A 21,305-nucleotide genomic window follows, 5' to 3' on the forward strand; every position below is an offset into this window, starting at 1 on the left:
TCTTTATTGGCAATCTGAATGTTATTTCAAACATTTTTTTTCTTTATAGGTTTGGCACCGATATGCAGATGATTAATTTCACAACTGGTGAATTCCAGCTCACCCAAGCTTGCCCTTACCGGGTAGGATGTCCTTTCTAAATAGAAAGAGAATGCTAACAAACTATACACATAGCATATGGGCTCTACTGATTTATGTTTCGAGCGTCTTTTCATAATATATGTGGCTTTCTTATTTTTATATTCTAGACATTAAGCACACATAGCAGATTTTTCCAATTAACGAATGCAGCAGGAGCTGTACGGTTCATGTTAGCCTGTAAATCATTTTAATTTGATAGTTTGGATTCATGTGAGTGAAGAAATAACAACTGAATCAGGGCTATGTAGAAAACCATAAAACTTGAGACCCCGGAATTTACAATTCTCTTTTAGTTTCCCCATCCAGTTTTTTTTAGGGCTGCATAAGGTAAAAAATACACTTAAAAAAAAAATCTTCTCCTACCAAATTGGCTTCATGTTTTGAGCAAGTTACCCAGTTTCTGTGATGTTCACCTCATCTGTAAAAAAGGATTTCTCTGAAATTCTTAAGCCTCTGGGCACTCATGAGGTCTTGCACAAATACTTAGGGAGGAGGAATAAACATGTCATGTGGTGAAGATGTTGTCTGGGCACTTGGCAGCCTTGTTTCTTAGTTTCCACTCAGTAGTTCTGTGGTTCTTTGTACGGAGCCGAGTGTTTTCCTTACAAGTATCCTATGTGTGAGATCAAGTCAGACATGGAGCATCTGTTAAATGAGTACAAACACACATGCAAGCACACATAGGCACACAACTATATTTCTAATACACACGTATTTAAATGCCTTGGGTATTTTCTTCTTTCTTGGCACTTATCCCTCTGAAGATATGCTGTTGGCTCTAGGTGAACTTGAATAGCAGAAAGAGGGAAACCAGATAACCTCCAACTAAGAGTTAAAACTCATCAAAACAAGTTTTTAAGTGGATTTAACAGAGACTTACAATAGGAAACACATTACAGCAAGTGTTCCTTTCTCTTTGTAAGCGGTCTAGGCAGCTGCGTGGTCTTGTTTTTGTTAGTGAGCCTGCTGTACTCATTCCCTCATTTTCTCCTTTCCACCGAGCAGCCTCCCAGGGCTGTTGGGAGGTAAATTAGTCCAAAATACTAAGAGATCTTTTGCCCCCGTGGTTGAACCGTATATAATTTGGAATTCCAGAAATAATGCCAAATTCCTTTTACATATAAATGTTCTGTTCAAATTTGAACAAATGGTGCAACTCACTTGGAAAAAGTTTTTCATCTGTGATCGAAGGTTTCCCCCAAGGAGAGTACACCTTTTGCCATCAAGAATGGTATCAGTGCCTTTGAGACACTTAAAAGTTTAACTCAAAATTCTTATTAGAACTCTGTCATGTAAAGATAGCACACATTTTTTTGATGTTGGTTTGCTTTTAGAAACGTAATTCCTCTAGTGAAGAGTAGGGGGAATTGGACAGTCAGGTTTCCAAACCCAGGCTCATAACATGGGCTTGCTGCGTGACCCCGAGCAGATTCCTTAACCTCTCTATAGCCTCCTCTCTCTCACTTACAGTAATGTTGGAAGATTCAGTAAGGTTTATGCAATGCTCGGCATCTTATAGACCTTACTATATTCCTGTGCCTGGCATATAAGAACTATTTAATAAAGGGTGTTTTTATTATTAGAGTTTTAATACTAAAAATCAGCTTTTTCTTCAATATTTATATTAGATATATATAAAGCAGGGTTTCTCCCCTCATGAAGTTTATAATTCTAATGAACATGAAACAAGTACCATCCCTGTTTCTTCTTCCAGATAGCATGGGGACATGCCAGCAACAGTTGCAGAATAAAACAAATTTAAAAATGAAGAATGCAGAAAAGAGAATTATTACCATGCAAATTATATGATTATAGCGCTAAGAAATTAATAAATTGTTTTTAGTGAGAAGGATCTGGAAAAAGCAGTGGAAAGAGGAAAAATAATGAAGACCTCAATCTTGAGTACTAAATGCAGAACACAAGATTTAGTCAGAGTTAGAAATCTTGGGGAAGGTCAAGGAGGACATGAATAGAGCTCTTTCTCGTGAGTGCAGAGACTAAATGTAATAAAGATGGTTTCTGTATAAACCGAAGCTCAATATGAAAGAGAAATTTAGGGTTGTCCAGCAGTGGAGGGGTGTTTGGTCAGCTCCCCATAGCATTCAAGCAGAGGCTGTTTGGTCTGTTTTCTGAGGGATGTTTTCTAGTCAGAGCATCTTGGCAGAGAAGGCTGCTTCTGGCCGCAATTCCCCTCTGAGCCAGGAAGCAAATCCCCTTGCCAGCCTCCATGGCAGGTTGTCCTGCAGCCTCTGCCTACATTTCTCAGCTGTGGGTCGGGAGCTGTTGGTTGGTGTGAGCTCTCAGGGTAAACAGGTTCAGCAGGTCGATGAGGGTAGTCACATCTGGATGTTAAAAGAAGAGCAATCATGGTTATACTCTAAAATGCATGTAATGAAGACGGAAGCTTGCTTAACAGGATTCCATTTAATTGCATTTATTAAATTTGCAGGGCATGCATTCTGAGGAGTCCGGGTTTGGCATCCTCCACTTACATTTGCAGCCTCTGGAGATGAAAAGGGTCGGTGTGGTTTTCACGCCAGCTGACTACGGGAAGGTTACGTCACTCATACTACTCCGGTAGGTGTGTCCCCATCACGGAGCCCGTTTCTTTCCCTCTGACTCATCCATCCAAGTCTCTTTCTCTCAAGGATACGTACTCTCTTTAGCCAAGAGCTGACATTGATCTCTCAGTCAGGCCGGTAGGGATGAGGCCGTGTTGCAAGGTAGGCAGAGGAAAGGATCCCTGAGGCTCCCTGCTTACACCCCTGGGGCCTCTGGCCTTGTAAGGTAGGGGCCGTGTGTGTCCTTCTCTCCAACAGCCACAATGTATTTTGCTCAGCATCCCATCTGTTGCTGTCTCCAAGGGCAGAACACACAGACACACACACACACACTTCTCTGACCTTAGCTTAGAGAAGTAATTGAAACACTGCTGTGTACGTTTTCATTCTGCAGTGTTTGGATTTACTCCACTCTCATAGCTGCCTTGCTTCTGGAATTCTCTGTAGCCCCAGAGGACAATGGACTAAGGATTATTGAGCCCATTGGCTTTTTAAAATTTCTTTTTCTTTCTTTTAAATGACAGTGGTTGCTAACTGATTTAAACACCTAATGTTTTTCATTATTAAATCCTTTTCATCTTTAGGTAGTCTTTATTGAGAGTCTTCTTTCAAAAATTTACAGTAAATACAGATGTTTGTTGAAGCTCTCTGCATTGGTGAGAAGTCTAATTTTTAATAAATGACATTTTAGTTCTTTTTAAAGCTTTTCTAATATCAGATCAGCTGGCAAAGACTTTCTTATTCTGGACTTCCTTTAATATATGAGTTTTTTCTTCTACAAGTGAATGCCCTGAAAAAGGAAAATGTACTAAAGTTTTTAAAAGAGTGTGTTCTATTAAGCATTTTAACTAAGACTTCTCATGCCCTGCAATGTCTTTCATCTTAAACCCATTCTTCATTGAAGAACTAAGGTTCTGGGAAGTGCAGAGATGAACTTTACCTCATCCCAGGTTAAACTCTCCTGGCTTCGAAAAGTCTAAATTATTTATAGTACTTAATTTATTTTTGATGTTTCTGTATTGATAGTATTTTTCTGTAGACAATAACATAACTTAAAGGTTTTTAAATGGTTAAAGATTCTTAATCCTTTAGATAAAGATATAAAGATACTGGTGTATTTTGCATAATTAGGCATGAATTCCTTCTCCGCTTCTACAGTATTTGCATTAATGAGGACTGGCTTTCACTCTAGTCTGCATCATTTAAACTTCTGTCCATTTAACTTTTTATGTCCTAGCAATCATGGTTTCAGTTACTGAAAAGGCAAAAGCTAGTCTGAATTTGTATTTGATGACTAAGAACTTGAGTAGATATAGGTTATTTGTGGGATGACATTATAAATCTTTGGTTCAATAGAAATAATAAGATTCTATTTCTGGAATTATCCCTAAGGCAGAATTTCCTACAGTCACGATTACTATGAAAACTCCTTAATTCACCCTGTAAGCAATTTTTGTCAATTAGCCTAAATTTGTTAATATTTCTCTGGGTCCCCAGTTTATCTTTTCAGTTTGTTTTTTTGTTTGTTTGTTTGTTTGTTTCCTCTTGGAGGTCTGATCACCACCCTGGTGGCTGGTTATTAGAAAAACATGGCTTTGCATTCTCCGGCCAAGGCAGGAGAGTGAAGAGGAACATTGTTCTTGTTCTTGCCGTAGTCAGCCTCAGCCTGCCTGGGCTCTTCTGAGCCCATGGGCAGCTTCCGTTGCCCGTGGACACCCTCTAATTCCATGAGATGGCCGGAGGTGCCACGCTATTTAAATTGATTTTCTCTTTCACAACGTTACCCTGTTCTTGCCAATTAGGAATGTTTAAGTCCAAGTGCACTGTGTCTTGTGACTCTGTTGTAATGCCTTTGCATTTGTATGGGTTGCCCCACTAGGAATAACTTGACAGTCATTGACATGATTGCTGTGGAAGGGTTTGGAGCCAGAGAGTTACTGAAAGTGGGCGGAAGGCTTCCTGGCGCAGGAGGTTCACTCCGATTCAAGGTGCCTGAGTCCACGCTGATGGACTGCCGACGACGTGAGTTCACATACCTGGCCCTCGGACAGCGAAGGCTCGGTGCGAAAGCCAAGGGCAAAAGGATTCCATAAGAGGATTCTTTTTAAAATTGACAATAAATTCATGGCATTGATGCAAATAATTAAATCAGGCAAACATCTGAGCATATATGATAGGCTAGTACTGCTTAGAAAAATAGCCTTAGATATTTAACCCAACTTAAATGATACCTATTTAAAAAGTATAATTGCTAAATTATCAGTATAGTGATGGATATTTAAGATACATAGTATGAAGATGTCACTTTGGTTATCAGCTATGTCTTCATAAAAAAATCACACCAAAATGATGAATGGCGAGAAGAGTAAAGGTCTGCTAACCGGTAGAACTTTATGCAGTAATGGAAATGCTCTGTATCTGTGTCACCCAGGAAAGCAGACACTAACCACATGTGGTTAATGAGCAGTTAAAAGTATAGCTGATGTGAGTTTTTAAATTTACTTAATTTTAATTTTAGCCATGTATGTCTAGTGACTACTGTATTAGACATTGCAGATTTTAGAAACTTACCTAAATGTTGCATTAGAAATTTCCAAATTGTGCATATATGTAACTCAAATGCTTCTAAATTATTTATATGAGTTTCAAGAACTTCCTCAGGAACTAAAACAAAAATCAAACAATAGATGTAAAATGTTTTTGGTAAATTCCTTGTTTTCCTATTAATATTTTGTATTTCTGGAATACACTGAAAGCATTTTAGTGTAACACTGTGCTCCTATGGCAAAAGCTGGTTGGTGAAAGTATTGGATAGTTTATAGCAATATCTGATGCCTGATTGGAATTTCTTTTTTAAGACAACTATGCTGAGCATTGAGTTTGGGTGGCTCAGTTGGTTAAGCGACTGCCTTCAGCTCAGGTCATGATCCTGGAGTCCCCGGATCGAGTCCCGCATCGGGCTCCCTGCTCGGCAGGGAGCCTGCTTCTCCCTCTGACCCTCCTCCCTCTCATGCTCTCTGTCTCTCACTCTCTCTCTCTCTCAAATAAATAAATAAAATCTTTAAAAAAAAAAAAAAAAGCATTGAGTTTGAAAAGATTTACTGACCATTTGTGTTCAAAATTCATCAGAGTATTCACTTTTCCATTCATTCATTCATTCAGTAACTTAGAGTTGACCTTGACAGATGAAATTAGGGAAAATTATAAAAACTACAGAACTACATAAAATTTTAGTCTTTATATGGGAAAGATTGTGGGTTATAAATTTATAGGAATAATTTAAAGTTGTGGTAATGCTTTTTTAAACTCCCCATATAAAATGTGCTCTCGTTTTTTTGCAGAGACTTAGCGACTTACTTCCTCTGAATGTAGTGGGTGTTTAAACTGTGTTTCTAGAAGCACAGACTCTTGCTTTTAACTGGTCCCTGTTCAGTGTGAGGATCCCAGGAACAAAGTGTGCATGGTGTCTAGGGGTACCCAAAGTACTTGGCTTCTGAGAAGAATAAACTTCTAACCTTAACTTTTAATAAGTAAAAGAACAAAGAAGAGATTCTGATTACTTTTGGTACCTAGGAAGGTCATATAACTTAAGAAAAATCTTGACTAATTAAATTTTTTTATTGTATTCTGGTAGTATAAGAAAATCTATGACTGTTCTAGAAATTAGATAGAAGTTGTACTTTGGGCTTATACTGCATTTTTTTTTCACATTTTAATAATATAGGTCATGGTTTATTGATTCAGTAAATGTTGATTCAATAAATGACTCTGAATAAATTTTGCAGTTCATACATACTAAATATCACTTTTTATCCTCACTTAGAACTGAAAGACAGCAAGCAAATTTTATCTATTACAAAGAACTTTAAAGTTGAGAATATTGGACCACTTCCTATAACTGTGACATCTTTGAAAATTAATGGGTATAATTGCCAAGGTTATGGATTCGAAGTGCTAGATTGTCATCAATTTTCCCTGGCCCCAAACACATCCCGGGATATCAGCATCGTGTAAGCATTGGGTTTTACTCCCTTAGGTTTTGTGGTGCATTTAATAATGTGGGGAAGAAAACCTTTTTTGCATTGGTAAGACATGTTAAGTTGTTTTTATACAAACATATATTATAAGTAAGAAATATGGCTGCTATCGTGATTATTTTGTTTTGTGCCTAAAATGAAAACGATTCAAGTTCATAAAGACGAATCTTCTGTTACCAGGTTTACTCCAGACTTTACCTCTTCCTGGGTCATTCGAGAGCTGACTCTTGTAACTGCAGCAGACCTGGAGTTTCGCTTCACTCTCAATGTGACCCTCCCCCATCACCTGTTGCCTTTGTGTGCAGACGTGGTTCCAGGACCCAGCTGGGAGGAGTCGTTTTGGAGGCTTACAGTCTTCTTTGTCAGGTATGCTACCACCTTCAGGAGAGTTGCATGAAAATGTATTTTGCCTGCGTGTAAAAAGCATATGAATCGTCAAAAAGCATATTCAAAGTGTATGAATTGAGTGGAATTTACATTGCTTTGTGAACCTCAACATAGGTGAAATAGACAAAGTAGTAACTGGTAAACTTTAAGATAATAGTAAACTTATTGTAGGAGATTCATGGGACCTAGAAGTATAAGAGATCATTGTGCTCCCTATACTTCCATTGGCAGTCACAGTGGAAAATACGGATGTTACTCCTTTTGGCTTGGCGCAGTGGCAGTTTGAGATTGGAAGACTGGAGTGACCCTTTTGGAGTGATTTTGTCATGAAAGTGCCTTTAAAAATGGAATTGGAATGTCAGACTTACAAATGTGCACATTTTTAGAAACTTGGAGCTTTTTAAATCTTTAAGTCACATCAGAAATGATGATGTGATACATTTTATGGAATTTCAATGCTGTATCTTTAGACATTTTGCATCAACCAACCACTGCTCTTCTGTAAGAGAGCTGGTCTCTTTAATGCCGGTCAGAACCATGCAGTAATGAGCCTCGTTGCTTTCTTCCTCAGTTTGTCCCTGTTGGGTGTGATTTTAATAGCCTTCCAACAAGCACAGTACATTCTTATGGAATTCATGAAAACAAGACAGAGGCAAAATGCTAGCTCATCTTCACAGCAAAACAATAATCCGATGGATGTAATTAGCTCCCATTCTCACAAGTAAGAATTCTTGTAGAGTGTGTGTGTATGTGTGTTGGAGAGGGGGGAGGAGCTCTCACATTTGATATCACTCAGTTCTGATTTTAAGGTAATATAAATATTACTCTGCTTCCAGATTTGTCTTCATAAAATTTTCTTGAAGTCATTGTGTGGCAGCTGTAACAGTTTTTACAATAAGATAGACTTCCTATAAGGACTTAGTTTGTTAAACTCACGGGCCTTTGGAAGAAGGAGAGAGAGAGATACACACAGTATCGAGATTGCTACTTCTCTCTCATGGGTTTAGAAACAGAGGGGTAGGGTTTGATTCCATTTGGCTTTCTGTTAAATGTTTTTCTTCTTCAATTCAGAAGCAATTGTAAGAACTTCCTCGATACCTATGGCCCCTCCGATAAAGGCAGAGGGAAAAGCTGCCTTCCAGTAAACACTCCACCAAGCAGGATACAGAACACCCCAAAGAGGAGCCCAGCTACCTACGGTCATTCTCAGAAGAAGCATAAGTGCTCAGTGTATTACAGCAAACACAAAACCAGCCCATCTGTCACCAGCAGTGCCAACACTACTACTGAGGAGAAACAGACTCTGGCCCTGGGCAGCTCCCTGTCTGCTCCTAAAGAGGACGTGTGCACTGATGTTATGGGCGAGAACTGGATCGGCCTCAAATACGCAAATGGCATCAACGTCGACCTGCAAAAGAATTTAACCCTTTCCAAAAACTTACTGAATAAAGAAGAAAACAAACTGAAAAACACAATTGTTGTCAATAATACTTCTTCAGAATGTCATATGAAGGAGGGAATACAGACATGTATGTTTCCTAAGGAAACGGACATTAAAATTTCAGAAAACGTAGCTGAGCTCAAGGAACGAGAGCTCTGTCCCCTGAAGACCTCTAAGAAACTACCTGAAAATCACTTGCCAAGAAATTCACCTCAGTACCAGTCAGACTTGCCAGAGATTTCCAGGAAAAATAATGGTAATCTTTTCATCCTCCTGGATGATTCTTTTCTCTGGTTTGTCTTCAGTCTGTTTTTAACAGAATTTGTTCTCACCTGTGACTTTAGTTTTAATCACGGATGCTGCATTTTTAGTTCATGCACAAAGGTTTAGCCAACGTATGAATGTTGAAATATGGTTTGTAAAATGAGAAGTTTAGTAGGACGAGGAACCACGTTTTTAGAATGTCGTGAGTAAAGAAGTTTACTTTTTAGTACATATGTTTAGAGGGATGTGATTGTCCTATTTTATTGTTGGGAGGATATGGACACCGTTTTTAATTATTTTCTATCGTGGATTTTCACTCTTTGTGAAAATTAATCAGCCCATAAAGTATTTCTGACCAAACAAAACTTACCAGCTTTCTATATTTAACAGCTGCTACCATCTCACATTCCCTGGCCCTGGTGCTTCTCTAATTGTGTCCCTTGGTTAAAAGAAGACAGATGTTCTCTGACAACAAATACAGTTAGTGAAGGCATAAGCAGGACAAGACTCAGAAAACCACCTCCATGTAAAATCGCCATTAAGCTGTAACTGACCCCTTTGGCCTTTCGCATAAGAAACAGTGCTTATTTTTTTTTTGACCATTCTGAGCATTTAATATGCACATTTCTGCACCTGTTAAAAGTCAGATTTTGGGGGCACCTGGGTAGCTCAGGCATTTAAGCGTCTGACTCTTGATTTCGGCTCAAGTCATGATCTCAGGGTTGTGGGATCAAGCCCTATGTTGGGCTCCGCTCTCAGTGGGAGTCTGCTTGGGATTCTCTCTCTCCCGGTCCCTTTGCCCCCCCCGCCTGATAAATAAATGTTTTTTGAAAAGTCAGATTTTTGACACTTTTTAATCTGGAAAAGTCCATTACCTCTGATCTTATTTGAAACACCTAAGTATAAATAACTTCATATTTTATACTCCCCGTTATTGAAGAGAAAGTACAGAAGTGTTATGGATGGGCCAATTCTGATGAGCTTTAGGCATTTAGTTAAAAACCCAAACTGAAGGGGCGCCTGGGTGGCTCAGTCGTTAGGCGTCTGCCTTCGGCTTGGGTCATGATCCCAGGGTCCTGGGATCGAGCCCCGCATCGGGCTCCCTGCTCTGCGGGAAGCCTGCTCCTCCCTCTCCCACTCCCACTGCTTATGTTCCCTCTCTAAACTGCAGTCTTGTCGGCCTGAAAAAAAAAAAAACAAAAAAAATAAACCCAAACTGAATTTTAAGTGTTCCATCAAAGGACCTGTCTCATTGAAAAGAAAGCTGGAGTGCCCTGAGTGGAACGTGGTTTAGGCAGCTGCACATGTATTCCTGATGCATCTTGCTCCAGCCAGGTTGCACCGTTTCCTGGCCTCAGCGCATGTGTTTGGGGCGGACTCCTGTCTTCAGGTCAACACTGTCCCCCGTGTTCTCTCCACGTGGCGTGTGAGGACGCACTCTGGGTGATGTGTTCAACCAGATCTCCAGATGAAATCCTAGCATACATTGTCGGAGCCTGTTTCATGGTGGAGTGGGCGGGGTGCCTCTCGTTCCATTTCTGTAGGGCCCAGGCAACAAAACCCTCGGGAAAGGGTGAAGTTAGGGGTGAGTCCCACTGAGCTTTTCCTTGTTTTCTGTCACTGGGGCCCGAGCACAGTATTTGACCGAGGCTGCCTCAACACAGACTTAAAATCGTCGTTGTTTGGGGTGCTTCTGTGGTCCATTGCGTCCCTCAGCTGTCTGCATACACATGGCTCCGAATGCAGCGGCTGGGGCATTGTAGAGAGATGGATGGGAAGGAAGGACCTCCTGCTCATCGTAGTACACTGAAGTGGTCGAAATGAAGAGGCGCAGACCGAATTGCGGTGCCACAGTCGGTCAGAGGGCTTGAACTTGTGCTTCAAGACCTTCCTGCCCAACACTTGATGTTTAATGCCCATAGGTGAGCCTAGGTGACCGTGGAATAACTTCTGCAAGTGTGAGTAAACTGAATATGGGAGTCCAGAAACAGGATTTGCTTATATCCTCGTAGATGGCAGTTCTGCCTGGAATCCTCCCCTCTGGTGCAGATTACTAGCCTATTTGTGTTTTAAAGGGAAACACGCATCTTGCAATAAGAAGTCTTTCAAAACTGCTCTTTGGCGGGATCAGTAGCATGTTAGGTGGTATCAGAGTGATTGTTGATCAGATCAAATAAGAATCAATGAAAGGGGCACCTGGGTGGCTCAGTCGTTAAGCGTCTGCCTTCGGCTCAGGTCATGATCCCAGGGTCCTGGGATCGAGTCCCACATCGGGCTCCCTGCTCAGCGGGAAGCCTGCTTCTCCCTCTCCCACTCCCCCTGCTTGTGTTCCTGCTCTCGCTATGTCTCTCTCAAATAAATAGATAAAATAAATAAATAAAAAATAAAGATTTATTTATTAAAAAAAAAAAAAAAGAATCAATGAAAGAACTTTGGCTTCCTACCATGTTCAGACCAGCACATTCAAAGGTGCTAATTCACAGGGCTGTATTTCTCTCCAGAATGAATATGTCAGCAGGAGAGTCCTCACGGGGAAAGCCGTTCATTGACGTGTATTTTGTTCTGTGTTTCGTTCACAGCACTATTCTGAAAATATCAAAGAGGTTAAAAAACTAAACATACTGCCTGCCATCATTTTATAATTTGAACATTTTAAAGAATTGGCAATGTTAAAAATAAGAAAGGACTGAGTAATCTAGAGGAAGAGAATTGTAGTTTGAAGGCAGGATGTGGAGTTTTTTTTTTTTTAAATAATATCAAGGGTCTGGGGTTCTTTTTTCACATTTTAAAGGAAAGCATTGTAATAAACTGGCAGATGGTGAACAGGCATATATAATCATCAGGGAATCCATAACGTGTGAAGAATGCTCAAGGATGAGAAAACTGTTTATACATGAGAACTTTCCAAGTTTTTGCTTCCAACTTTGAGCTTTGGTTCTTTTTTTATTTTGAAAAGTGTTTTACTTTGTGAAAAACATGTTTCCGTCTTAAAATCATTCTAGAATCTGAAGAAAATAGCTTCAGTCTTAGTAGCTGAACTTCACCCAGCCGATGGCGGGGAATCCTAAGTTCCTGCGCTTTGTTTCCTGTGTCCCTCACCAGAATGGGGACTCTTCCCTTTGCTCAGGGGGAAACCACATCCTAGCTGTTTCTCCTAAATGACACAAATGTTCCATAGAAATAAGTCTAGTGATAAGATTGTCTTTGGAAAAAGGGGAAGGGGACAGGCGGTCTGTCTCCTAAGAGTGCCTGAAGTGATTTTATTAACCTGACAGATGTCCTTGAGGCACCTGAGGAATTGTGCCTTCTCCTATTCTGAAGCTTTTTTTATTTCTCCTGAGGGTAACATACTGTGTGAGGAAAAAAACGTTCCAAGGTGTTTATTAATGGCCCTGGCACTACATGCTCATTTTTGTTGTTGAGAAACACAGAATATTTTCTGAATAACAGAAATGTGTCTCATCCCTTTCCTGTTCTTTCTCCGGCCTTTTTCTGAGAGGCCTGTAGTAAATCATAAATTAAAATTCCCCGTAGAAATGAAGTCTGTTGACAGATGCTTCAGAGCTCTGTTTTCACACACTTGTTTTTTGGCATCCACCTGTCAAACAACAGCTCAGTTCTTCAAACATTTGTTAAAACGTGTTCCATACTCTGTTGAGCATCTGACAAGAGTAGAGCTTTATCTGTCATGTAAATGATCATTTAAATATGTCTCTTTTCAAATATTTATTTTCTAATTGTACGATCAAAATTCTAGATCTTTATTATTTCGATCACATAATTAAAGAGTAATGAGCTCTGGAATTAAGGCTAAAGATAAACAGCTGGCCTCAGCACTACAGAAGAGGAAAAGTTAGCAGATTATTTTATTGCTTTCTGCTTATAATAATGTGAAGGAAAAAAACTTTTAAATTTAATAATACCCTAAGCCTTGGAATTAATAATACATGAAAGATTTCACTGAATTTGATAGGTAACTCCAAATTTCTGAAATCCCACTATTGGAGAAATTCAAAAAAATAGCCTCATTGACTTATAGATACTCATAACTTGAAGATTAGCAGTTGGCTCAAAATAGAACACGGTTGGATTTGATCCCATTAAAGCTTAAGCAGGATTCTGGTGAGTTCATTTGTTCCTTGTTTTATTCATGTTTTTATCTTTGTGGCTCAAACACGGACTTTGTGAGATGGGTGTGAGAAAGTTGTGTAACACCATAAGTAATCACACTTAATAAGATGACATGGATTGGCTCCATGTATTAAATGAAGAATGTACTCACGAAATTTCTAAGTTCTTGGATATTGTCGTGCTGGAATTTGTCAAAGACTTAATGAAGAACTGGTTATTAGAATTCCTTCTACTGGGCGCCTGGGTGGCTCAGTTGGTTAAGCGACTGCCTTCGGCTCAGGTCATGATCCTGGAGTCCCGGGATCGAGCTCTGCATCGGGCTCCCTGCTCAGCGGGGAGTCTGCTTCTCCCTCTGACCCTCCCCACTCTCATGCTCTCTCTATCTCATTCTCTCTCTCTCAAATAAATAAATAAAATCTTTAAAAAAAAAAAAAAATTCCTTCTACTACCTCTCCTGATTCCCGGCCCCCATGGAAGGTGTTACTAAGAGTCGGTGCTTTACCACTTTTCTGGGGTAGTTCAGTATTGGATATTAAGTTTGGATTCTTCCTGAGAACGTTTGATGACTACATAGTTTTAGTGCTGTTCTTGGCCTGAAAAAAACTCAAGGAAATCCATTTTCTCATGAATTAAGACTCTAGGAAAGTTAGTGGCGCATTTTTGAGGAGAATATATGTGTTCTTTTTCACATGTATGGTTTCCCAAATCCAGAGTGATGTCCTTAGTTATGATTTATTTTTCTGTTTCGGACCCTGTCGCCTTGGCTTTTGGCTCTCTTACCACTTCATCATGGTGGATATTTTCCTCTGTCAGTGTCTTAACACCCGATTTGTGTCATAGAGGAATTAATGCTTCCCAGCATTTTTATAGTTATGTAATACTTACACAATTTCCCATTAACAAAATAAAAGTATGCTTACTTGTCAGTGTTATTTGCAAAATGTAAGTATCTTGCTTTGAGTGAGGTCAGCTTCAGAGTTTCAGAATCAGAGGGGATTTGACTGCTCCTTTCATTTTGTGGGCAGAGACCTTCCCTGCCCCAGGTCCCCAAGCAGGGCCAGATTGGAGCCTCTGCTGAAGTCCCGTCAGGCGTGCATCTCACCAGAGCCTACAGCCTGCTTTGCTGTGAAATCTTTGCACTGTAGTCATCTAAACTTTCTCAGGTTGCAAGGGTGTGGTAAGGGTATTCTCGTTAAAGTAAAGAGGAGAAGGTGTTGAAATACTTTGTTTCCTGTTAGAACACTGAGGCCGGTTATTGTGGGGTTGAAGTTGATCTGACTTTATTCTGAAGTAAGGGATAGAAGAAGAAATACACTGATGAATGAAATCACTTGAAAGAACAGTGGGAGAATCGTGTTTTCAGATGAAGTTTCTTCCAGCACCCACTTTTGCCATATGATTCACCTGCTGCTCATTGTTAGCGTGTAGGCACTGGTCACTGGGGGCAGGTGAGCACGGACTGTGGGAAGCGGACCTGCCCTGAAACAGGTCATGTGTTTTTGGTGGTGACCCTTTCCATGTATATGTCTTCTGGTTTCATCTTTATAACGAGCAGAGGAGGCAGAGAAGGTGGTATTTGCATTTTATAAATAAGAAAACTAAAGAAGCTCAGGCAGCTTGAGATTTTACTTTGAAAACTAATTTATAGCTGAGTCATGACTAGAAGGCAAGTCCTTAACCCCCCTCCCCCCCTCCCCCAACTTTTAAAAAAACTGTGGTAAAATAGACATAACCTAAAATTTACCATTTTAGTCATAAAGCTCAGTGGCGTTAAGTACATTCACACTATGGTACTGCTGTCACCATCATCCCCTTACAGAACCTTTTCACCATCCCCAAAAGAAACTCTGTAGCCGTTAAACAGTAAGTATCTATGTTCCCTCCCCCCAGCCGACCCCCCACCATTCTGTCTTCATCTCTATGAATTAGATGACTCTAGCTGCCTCAAATAAGTAGAATCATTCGATGTTTGTCTTTTGGGGACCGGTTTATTTCACTTAGCGTAACGTCTTCTGGGTTCATCCATGTTGTGGCATGTCTCAGAATCTCATTGCTTTGTTTCCCATCTCAGTCATTTTTTTTTAAACTTTGAATATGCTTTATTATGCCATAAAGTCCCAGGAAATATAAGAAATATAATTTCTGAATGGAACTAACAATTTCTTTTTTTTTTTTAAGATTTTTTTAAAATTTATTTATTTGAGAGAGAGAGACTGAGAGAGAGAGAGCATGAAAGGGGGGAGGGTTGGAGGGAGAAGCAGACTCCCCGCCGAGCAGGGAGCCCGATGCAGGACTCGATCCCGGGACTCCAGGATCATGACCTGAGCCGAAGGCAGTCGCTTAACCAACTGAGCCACCCAGGTGCCCTAACAATTTCATTTTTGAGTGTCCCGTTGAATAGTGTTAAGTGTATTCATGGCATTGTGCACTGATTCGTTCCTCTTTAAGGTGGAGTGGTATTCCATTGTGTATGTACCATATTTTGTTTGTTCTGTCCATTCGTCCATGGACACTTGGGTTGTTTCTACCTTTTGGCTGTTATGAATGATGCTGCTATGAATAACGGGGTACCCCCTCACCTTTTTTCCTTGACCTCTTTTAAATACCATTTGTAGAACTCTTCATGTAAGCGCATTTTTACTGGTAAAACACTTCCTAGAGCATCGTGAATGTCAGGAACAATCCTCAAGTCTAAATCTCATTAAATTAGATGGCTTGGTGTAGGAAAGAGATTTAATTATGGGAACATGAATGGAAATAATTAGCTAGAGATTCAATCATTTTTATTTATTCAAGGGAATAACCAGCAAGTGCCTGTCAAGAATGAAGTAGACAACTGTGAAACTTTGAAGAAGGTTGACGCAAAGTCTTCCTCAGAAAAGAAGATTCACAAGGCATCTAAAGAAGACATTTGTTTTGAGAAGCAGGATGTACCTTCAGTTGAGGTCTGTATTCCTTTTTCTCTTGCCTTTTAGAACAAAACCCATATTTAGGGCTGAGAGTGCAATTATCTGTCTAGTAACTCTACATGTATATTTCATACCTTTTGAAGGGGGCCAGTTATCATGCATTTGAATCTGCATTATAAATTGTGTTTGGAAAGTTTTCTTTATCTTCTAATTATATGGGAGATACTAAAATCATTTATAGTAACATCAGATAGCTTTTATTCTCAAGGGAAGCTGTTCTTAAGCAAATGGGTTAACTCCTGGCAAAGATGATGGAGTAGAAGCAGATCACCTGTCTCTTCTCTTTGGTTGTTACCCAACACCCATTTTTGGACCTGCTCTTGCTGCACTGGAAGCATTAAGCCAAAATCCACAGGAGAGGGGTGCCTGTCTAGCTCAGGTGAGGGGGCCCTAGTACAACAGAACCCCAGAAGAGAGAGCACTGTTGCACACCATCCTGGCAAGCCCTGCACCTTCCTGCCAGTGTAGGCTAATGAAAAGCATCTGGAGAACAGAACTGAGCCCTGTATCTCGTAGGTGAAAGCAGACAGGTCCAACGTAAAGGTGGGAAAGGCATTCAGGAGAATTTACCTACTTTACATCAGAACAGAGGTATTTGTGTATTAGTGTAAGCCCAGTATGAAAAAAAACAGCATTCTAACTATGCTGGTACTTACCATCTGTTACACACACACACACACACACACACACACACAGAGTAAAAGTGAATGAGAGGAGTAGAACACAGAAGACAGGTAAAGATCCTAATCTATTTTTTCCTATCCCATGTACATAGCAAATCAAGAACAAAGTTTCGCCATCTACACCTGAGTTCATCTGTATAAGAAACACACAACTTGGCACATACATATATATATTTGTGTATTGTCAACTGAATATGTAATGAATGTGTAACAGCAACATTGTGTTTCGCAACTGAATTTTTTTTATCCAGTAAAATACATTACATAAAAAAAAAGATCCTAATCTAGAAGAAAACCTATCCAGAGACTGGAAGGAAACTCTGAGAATACTTCACACTATAGATAATGAACTCAATAAAATAAAGAGTTTTTTTTAAAAGGCAAATTAAGATACTAGGATGAGGTTAAAAGAGATATTATATAGCTAAGTAAATAAATGAAGACCCAAATGACATTTCACAGACAGTTGCCAAAAATAGAATTGCTGACCCTGAGAAAGGCTTTGAGATAATCAGAGTGAGTGTGAGGGAAAAAATTGAAGAGCTAGAAACATTTAGATATGGGACAAAGAAAGACAAAGCAGTCCAACATAAGAATAATGAATGTTTAAGTAAATGGCCCAACAAATGGATCTGAAAGGTATTCAGAGATGTAATAGAAGAATATTTTCCTGACACGAGGGAAGAATTGAATTTATAGATGAAAGGGCACACTGTGTATACCAGGAAAAATTGATACGTAATAATGGACATAGGCGCAGCTTGGCTAAATTATTGATACTAATGCATAAAGAATGGTGCAAAGGCAGGAAGATGGAAAAACACCAACTCAGGGTTGCCTCAGACTTTGTAGAAACATCTAATGCCATGGAACAGTGGAGCCATATCTTTGAGAGAATAAAAATGTGAACAAGAACATTCCAGACAAATTGACACTCAAGTACAAAGGCAGCAAGGCAGGGATCCTTAAACGCAAGTGAACTCACCATGAGTCTTTCTTAAAAAATGAAGTTAATGAAATTTAGCCAACCAAGATAGAAGTAAAAGTAAAGACCCAGGGCGCAAGTAAAAATAAAGCTGTGTTAATGGTCTGTTGTTGAGATTTCTATCCATTTTATATCCAGAACTAAGACTAAACAGTTGGCAATTATAATTCCAGAACAGATTGCATATATTACAACTTTAATAAAGCAAAAAAGTAACATAAGCTGCAAAAACAGGAGGTGGTATTGCATGGTAGGTGACAATGAGTTTTAATTTTATTTTTCTTGGTGGAGAATCAATGCTATGTAAAACTAAACATATCGTTTAACAGGGTGAAAACGTAGGAAAATGTCTTTCATGGTCTTTTGCTTAACTTTAGAGAGATCCTTAAAGAACTAATGTATCATGTGGAGAAGAAACAATTAACTTGAAAGTTGGCAGTTCCTTGGGTTCTACTTCAGTTTATGTTAAATTCAAATAAAACCGAACCTTAAATTTTTATTTAAAAATAATACATCATCGTGTTCATTTCAGCAGCACATGTACTAAAAAAAATAATACATTGTCCCAGTGTTATAAATTATTCCCATTGTCTGTCTTGCCATCCTAACGTGTCTGTAAGTTCACAGAGAGTTGGTAAAAACAAGATTTGCCAAATAATCGATGGCAGACTGTGGTTATTCTGAGTGGTGGGATTTGGGATGATCTTTTTCCTTCTTCATATTTCTGCATTTTTGCTTAAACTTTGTAACAAACAAGAATTTTTCATTTAAATAACATGAAAATGATGCAAAATAAATATATCCTAGACATCCCCAACTGGAAGTTTGCAGGCTTTTAAGAAGGACACGTTATGTCTAAGTAGTCAAGTGCCCCAATCCGTACAGAGTGGAAGGGATTTCAGAGAGTAGAAAGTCAGTTTAGCCTGCAGCGGGCACGGAAAACTCCTAGAGGAGATAGAAACGCGGACAGGCAGAGAAGGGAAGGTGGGCAGCGGCCCCACTGAACCCCACGGCATAATCAGGAGCAGTAGGAAATCCTCTTTGGGAAGAGGCTCAGTCAGGAATGTGAAGCAAGAGTGGGAGTCATTCCAGATGGCGAAGGCCTTGGCTCATCCAATTCCAAGTTTGTACTTCTCCACTCGATCTCAGCTGGAAGCACAGATGGTGAACTAGGTGAGCCCAGCAGTTGGAAGTGATGATGCTTGCAGAGAAGCAGAGCACGGTCACTTGCCCGCTAAGGAACTTCAGAGTCAAATTCCTAAAAGCACATGTGTCCAAACAGAATGTCTTCTCGGAGGATTTAGCTTGAGGGTGGCCAATTGGGGAGACCCTGATGCAAAGGATAGGGAGCTAGGGAAGGTTTCTGGGCTGGGGGGTGGAGGGAGGGAGGGTGGTGGGTAACCAGTGGAAAACAGCCTGGAGGCTGTGATTTTCTTGAAGGTTATAACTGAATCTTTTTCAATTCAGGTTTATAAAGATGGGCAGAATGCCTGTTATAGAGATCCTAAAGTGCCGTTTAGTAAATGCTTGAATGAATGTGTGAATAATGCATTTTTGGAGGATCAGTGTGAGTGTTTTGGAGGCTGGGTTGGAGCGGGCCGAAAAGGACACCAGCTCTCTTCTAACAAGGAGGCTGTTACTCTACTGGGAGGTGTGACGTAAGGCTGTGTTTGGGGGAAGGACAGGAAGAGTAGGTAAGAGTTTAGAAGAAAAACTAACAGGATTTCCCCTTCCCTAATTGCATAAAGGAGAGGAACTATCTTTTCTTATATAACCATTTGCAAAAATAACTCCTAAGTTTTAAGTCTGGCTAACGAGAAGATGGGGGAATTCTGACTTACGCAATGAGTTCATTTTTATGTTTCTCAAAGCAGTGTTGCATATTAAGAGCATGGACTTTGCAGCCAGACCTCTTGGGTTTGAATCCTGGTCATCATTTATTTGCTCTATAACATTGGGCAAGTTACTTAACATCGCAGTTTCCTTATCTGACAAATGAGGGTACTGAGAGCGTGCCTACATCCTAGGGTTGTGAGGAGCGGCTGAGTTAACATGGTAAGTGCTTGGAGTAGCTCACATACCAAGAGCTGACAAGGGGTCAGTACAAAGGGAATGACTGTGTGTGATCGTGACCGACAGTGGGAGATACGGAACCAGAGCTTACATGGCAAACTCGGGCCTGGAGCTTGAGATTTGGGGGCTGTGCCTGTGGAGGTTAGAACTGAAAGGTGACCCTGAGTTCTCTGAGGTGTGTGGGCATAGGAAGAAGAGCGGGGCCCCAGTGTGAACCCGGGTGGTGGTGAATCTGCAGATGGCCCGAGGGTGCAGGAATACCAGATGTACAGAAAGCGAGGCCATGAGACTACGATGGGCTGTGCTTTCAGGAGCAGAAAGAAGTCATTGAATCTGAGGTAGGAGGGAATGGGTGAAGTTAAGAATTGGAACTTAGCAGCCTCTTGCTAGGGGCTTTGGAGACTTCCATGTTGCCCTGCCATGAGATGCAAACCAACAGTGAGAAGTGATGACTCAGTGGCTGCAAAGCCTGTGTGCTGGGCAGAGCAGGTGGAACTCATGCCAAGTCCGTCCATCCATCTGAGGGCCATCAGGAGGAGGTGGCCCCAGGAGCCCTGCTGTGTGGTGCTGCCACGAGTGGGCACCATTCCTGGGCTTCAGACTCCATCCGAGGCCCCCATGCCAGACTCCGCCCTCTACCCCTGTGCCCTTCCTTATGGCAGGTTTCTTAATTTCTTCCTGTTGTTTTCTTCTCTGCATATCTCCACCATTCCACCTTTGGGGGCACGGGCCTTGTCTTTTCTCTCTCTATCCCGGGAGCACAGACTTGACTTGTGCACAGTCCCAGGGGTCTCATAAGCCCCTCCTTTCTTTTCTGGTCCGGGAACCCATGGAAGAGAGACCTGTGCAGCTAAAGATGGCCACCAGCTCTGCAGGAAGGCTGCAGCGAGCCAGAGGATCTGGGGGACCATAGTCCCCATCTTTTTTTTTTTTTTTTTTTTGCTGTCTCCGTGACTCACTCCCCGTTTTGCAAAAAGCTCTTCTTTAAAATCCTGAGTGTGCTTTCCATTTCATTGTTCGTTTGGAGAAATCATTCTCAATAAACACATTCCCAAGGGCAGTACTCAATGTTTGTTTTTCTTGTACATTCTTAGGACCTAACTTTGCAGCTTAGAAAATTGTATAAATCTGTCCATAGTACATGGGGAACATTCCTCTAGATTTATTGGCAGAGAAGGTTGAAGCCCAGATTTGAGAGCTACAAACTAAATTTTAACCCTAGCCCTGCTGTTTATTTTTTTAAAGCAGATTTTTCTTTCCCTTAGGAAAGGAATTCGTGATTATTATAAAAGCATGAAGGGGGGAGAAAAGTCTATACAAAATGAACCCCACTTTGTGCATTTTTCTGCATTCTGTTTCTTTATGCAACTTTTAAAAAAACTCAGGACCATCATTATGTATATGTAGCTTTGTTAATAATGTTATAATTCTACATTTTCTCATGTTCAGAACAAGGGGAACTTTGTTTCCAGTGGTTATATAACATTCCATCATTTAACTATGCCCTAATCCTAAACCATTCGCTTTGCAGTCAGACATTAAAGTTATTTACAGCTTTATTTTCATAAATAGCACTACGATGAACTACATTGTTCTTAAGTCTTCCCTGTATACCTGATATATCCTTGTTAGA

General features: G+C 40.3%; 1 protein-coding gene across 3 annotated transcripts in view; it reads left to right on the plus strand.

Moving 5' to 3' along the window:
* Nucleotides 1-21,305, plus strand: part of TMEM131L (transmembrane 131 like) — a 161,307-nt gene that overhangs the window by 121,219 nt on the left and 18,783 nt on the right. For all 3 annotated transcript variants that reach the window (XM_045880270.3, XM_064585192.1, XM_064585191.1), the window contains 8 exons: nucleotides 50-122; nucleotides 2,591-2,718; nucleotides 4,582-4,724; nucleotides 6,526-6,712; nucleotides 6,920-7,105; nucleotides 7,698-7,847; nucleotides 8,198-8,823; nucleotides 15,759-15,907. In XM_045880270.3, coding sequence (XP_045736226.1) covers nucleotides 50-122; nucleotides 2,591-2,718; nucleotides 4,582-4,724; nucleotides 6,526-6,712; nucleotides 6,920-7,105; nucleotides 7,698-7,847; nucleotides 8,198-8,823; nucleotides 15,759-15,907 — 1,642 coding nt within the window. The remainder of the gene's footprint in view (nucleotides 1-49; nucleotides 123-2,590; nucleotides 2,719-4,581; nucleotides 4,725-6,525; nucleotides 6,713-6,919; nucleotides 7,106-7,697; nucleotides 7,848-8,197; nucleotides 8,824-15,758; nucleotides 15,908-21,305) is intronic.

This window comes from Mirounga angustirostris, unplaced genomic scaffold (genome assembly GCF_029215605.1).
Source record: "Mirounga angustirostris isolate CCGP_5_RB_7025 unplaced genomic scaffold, mMirAng1.0.hap1 SCAF_2, whole genome shotgun sequence".
Classification (NCBI taxonomy): Eukaryota; Metazoa; Chordata; class Mammalia; order Carnivora; family Phocidae; genus Mirounga; species Mirounga angustirostris.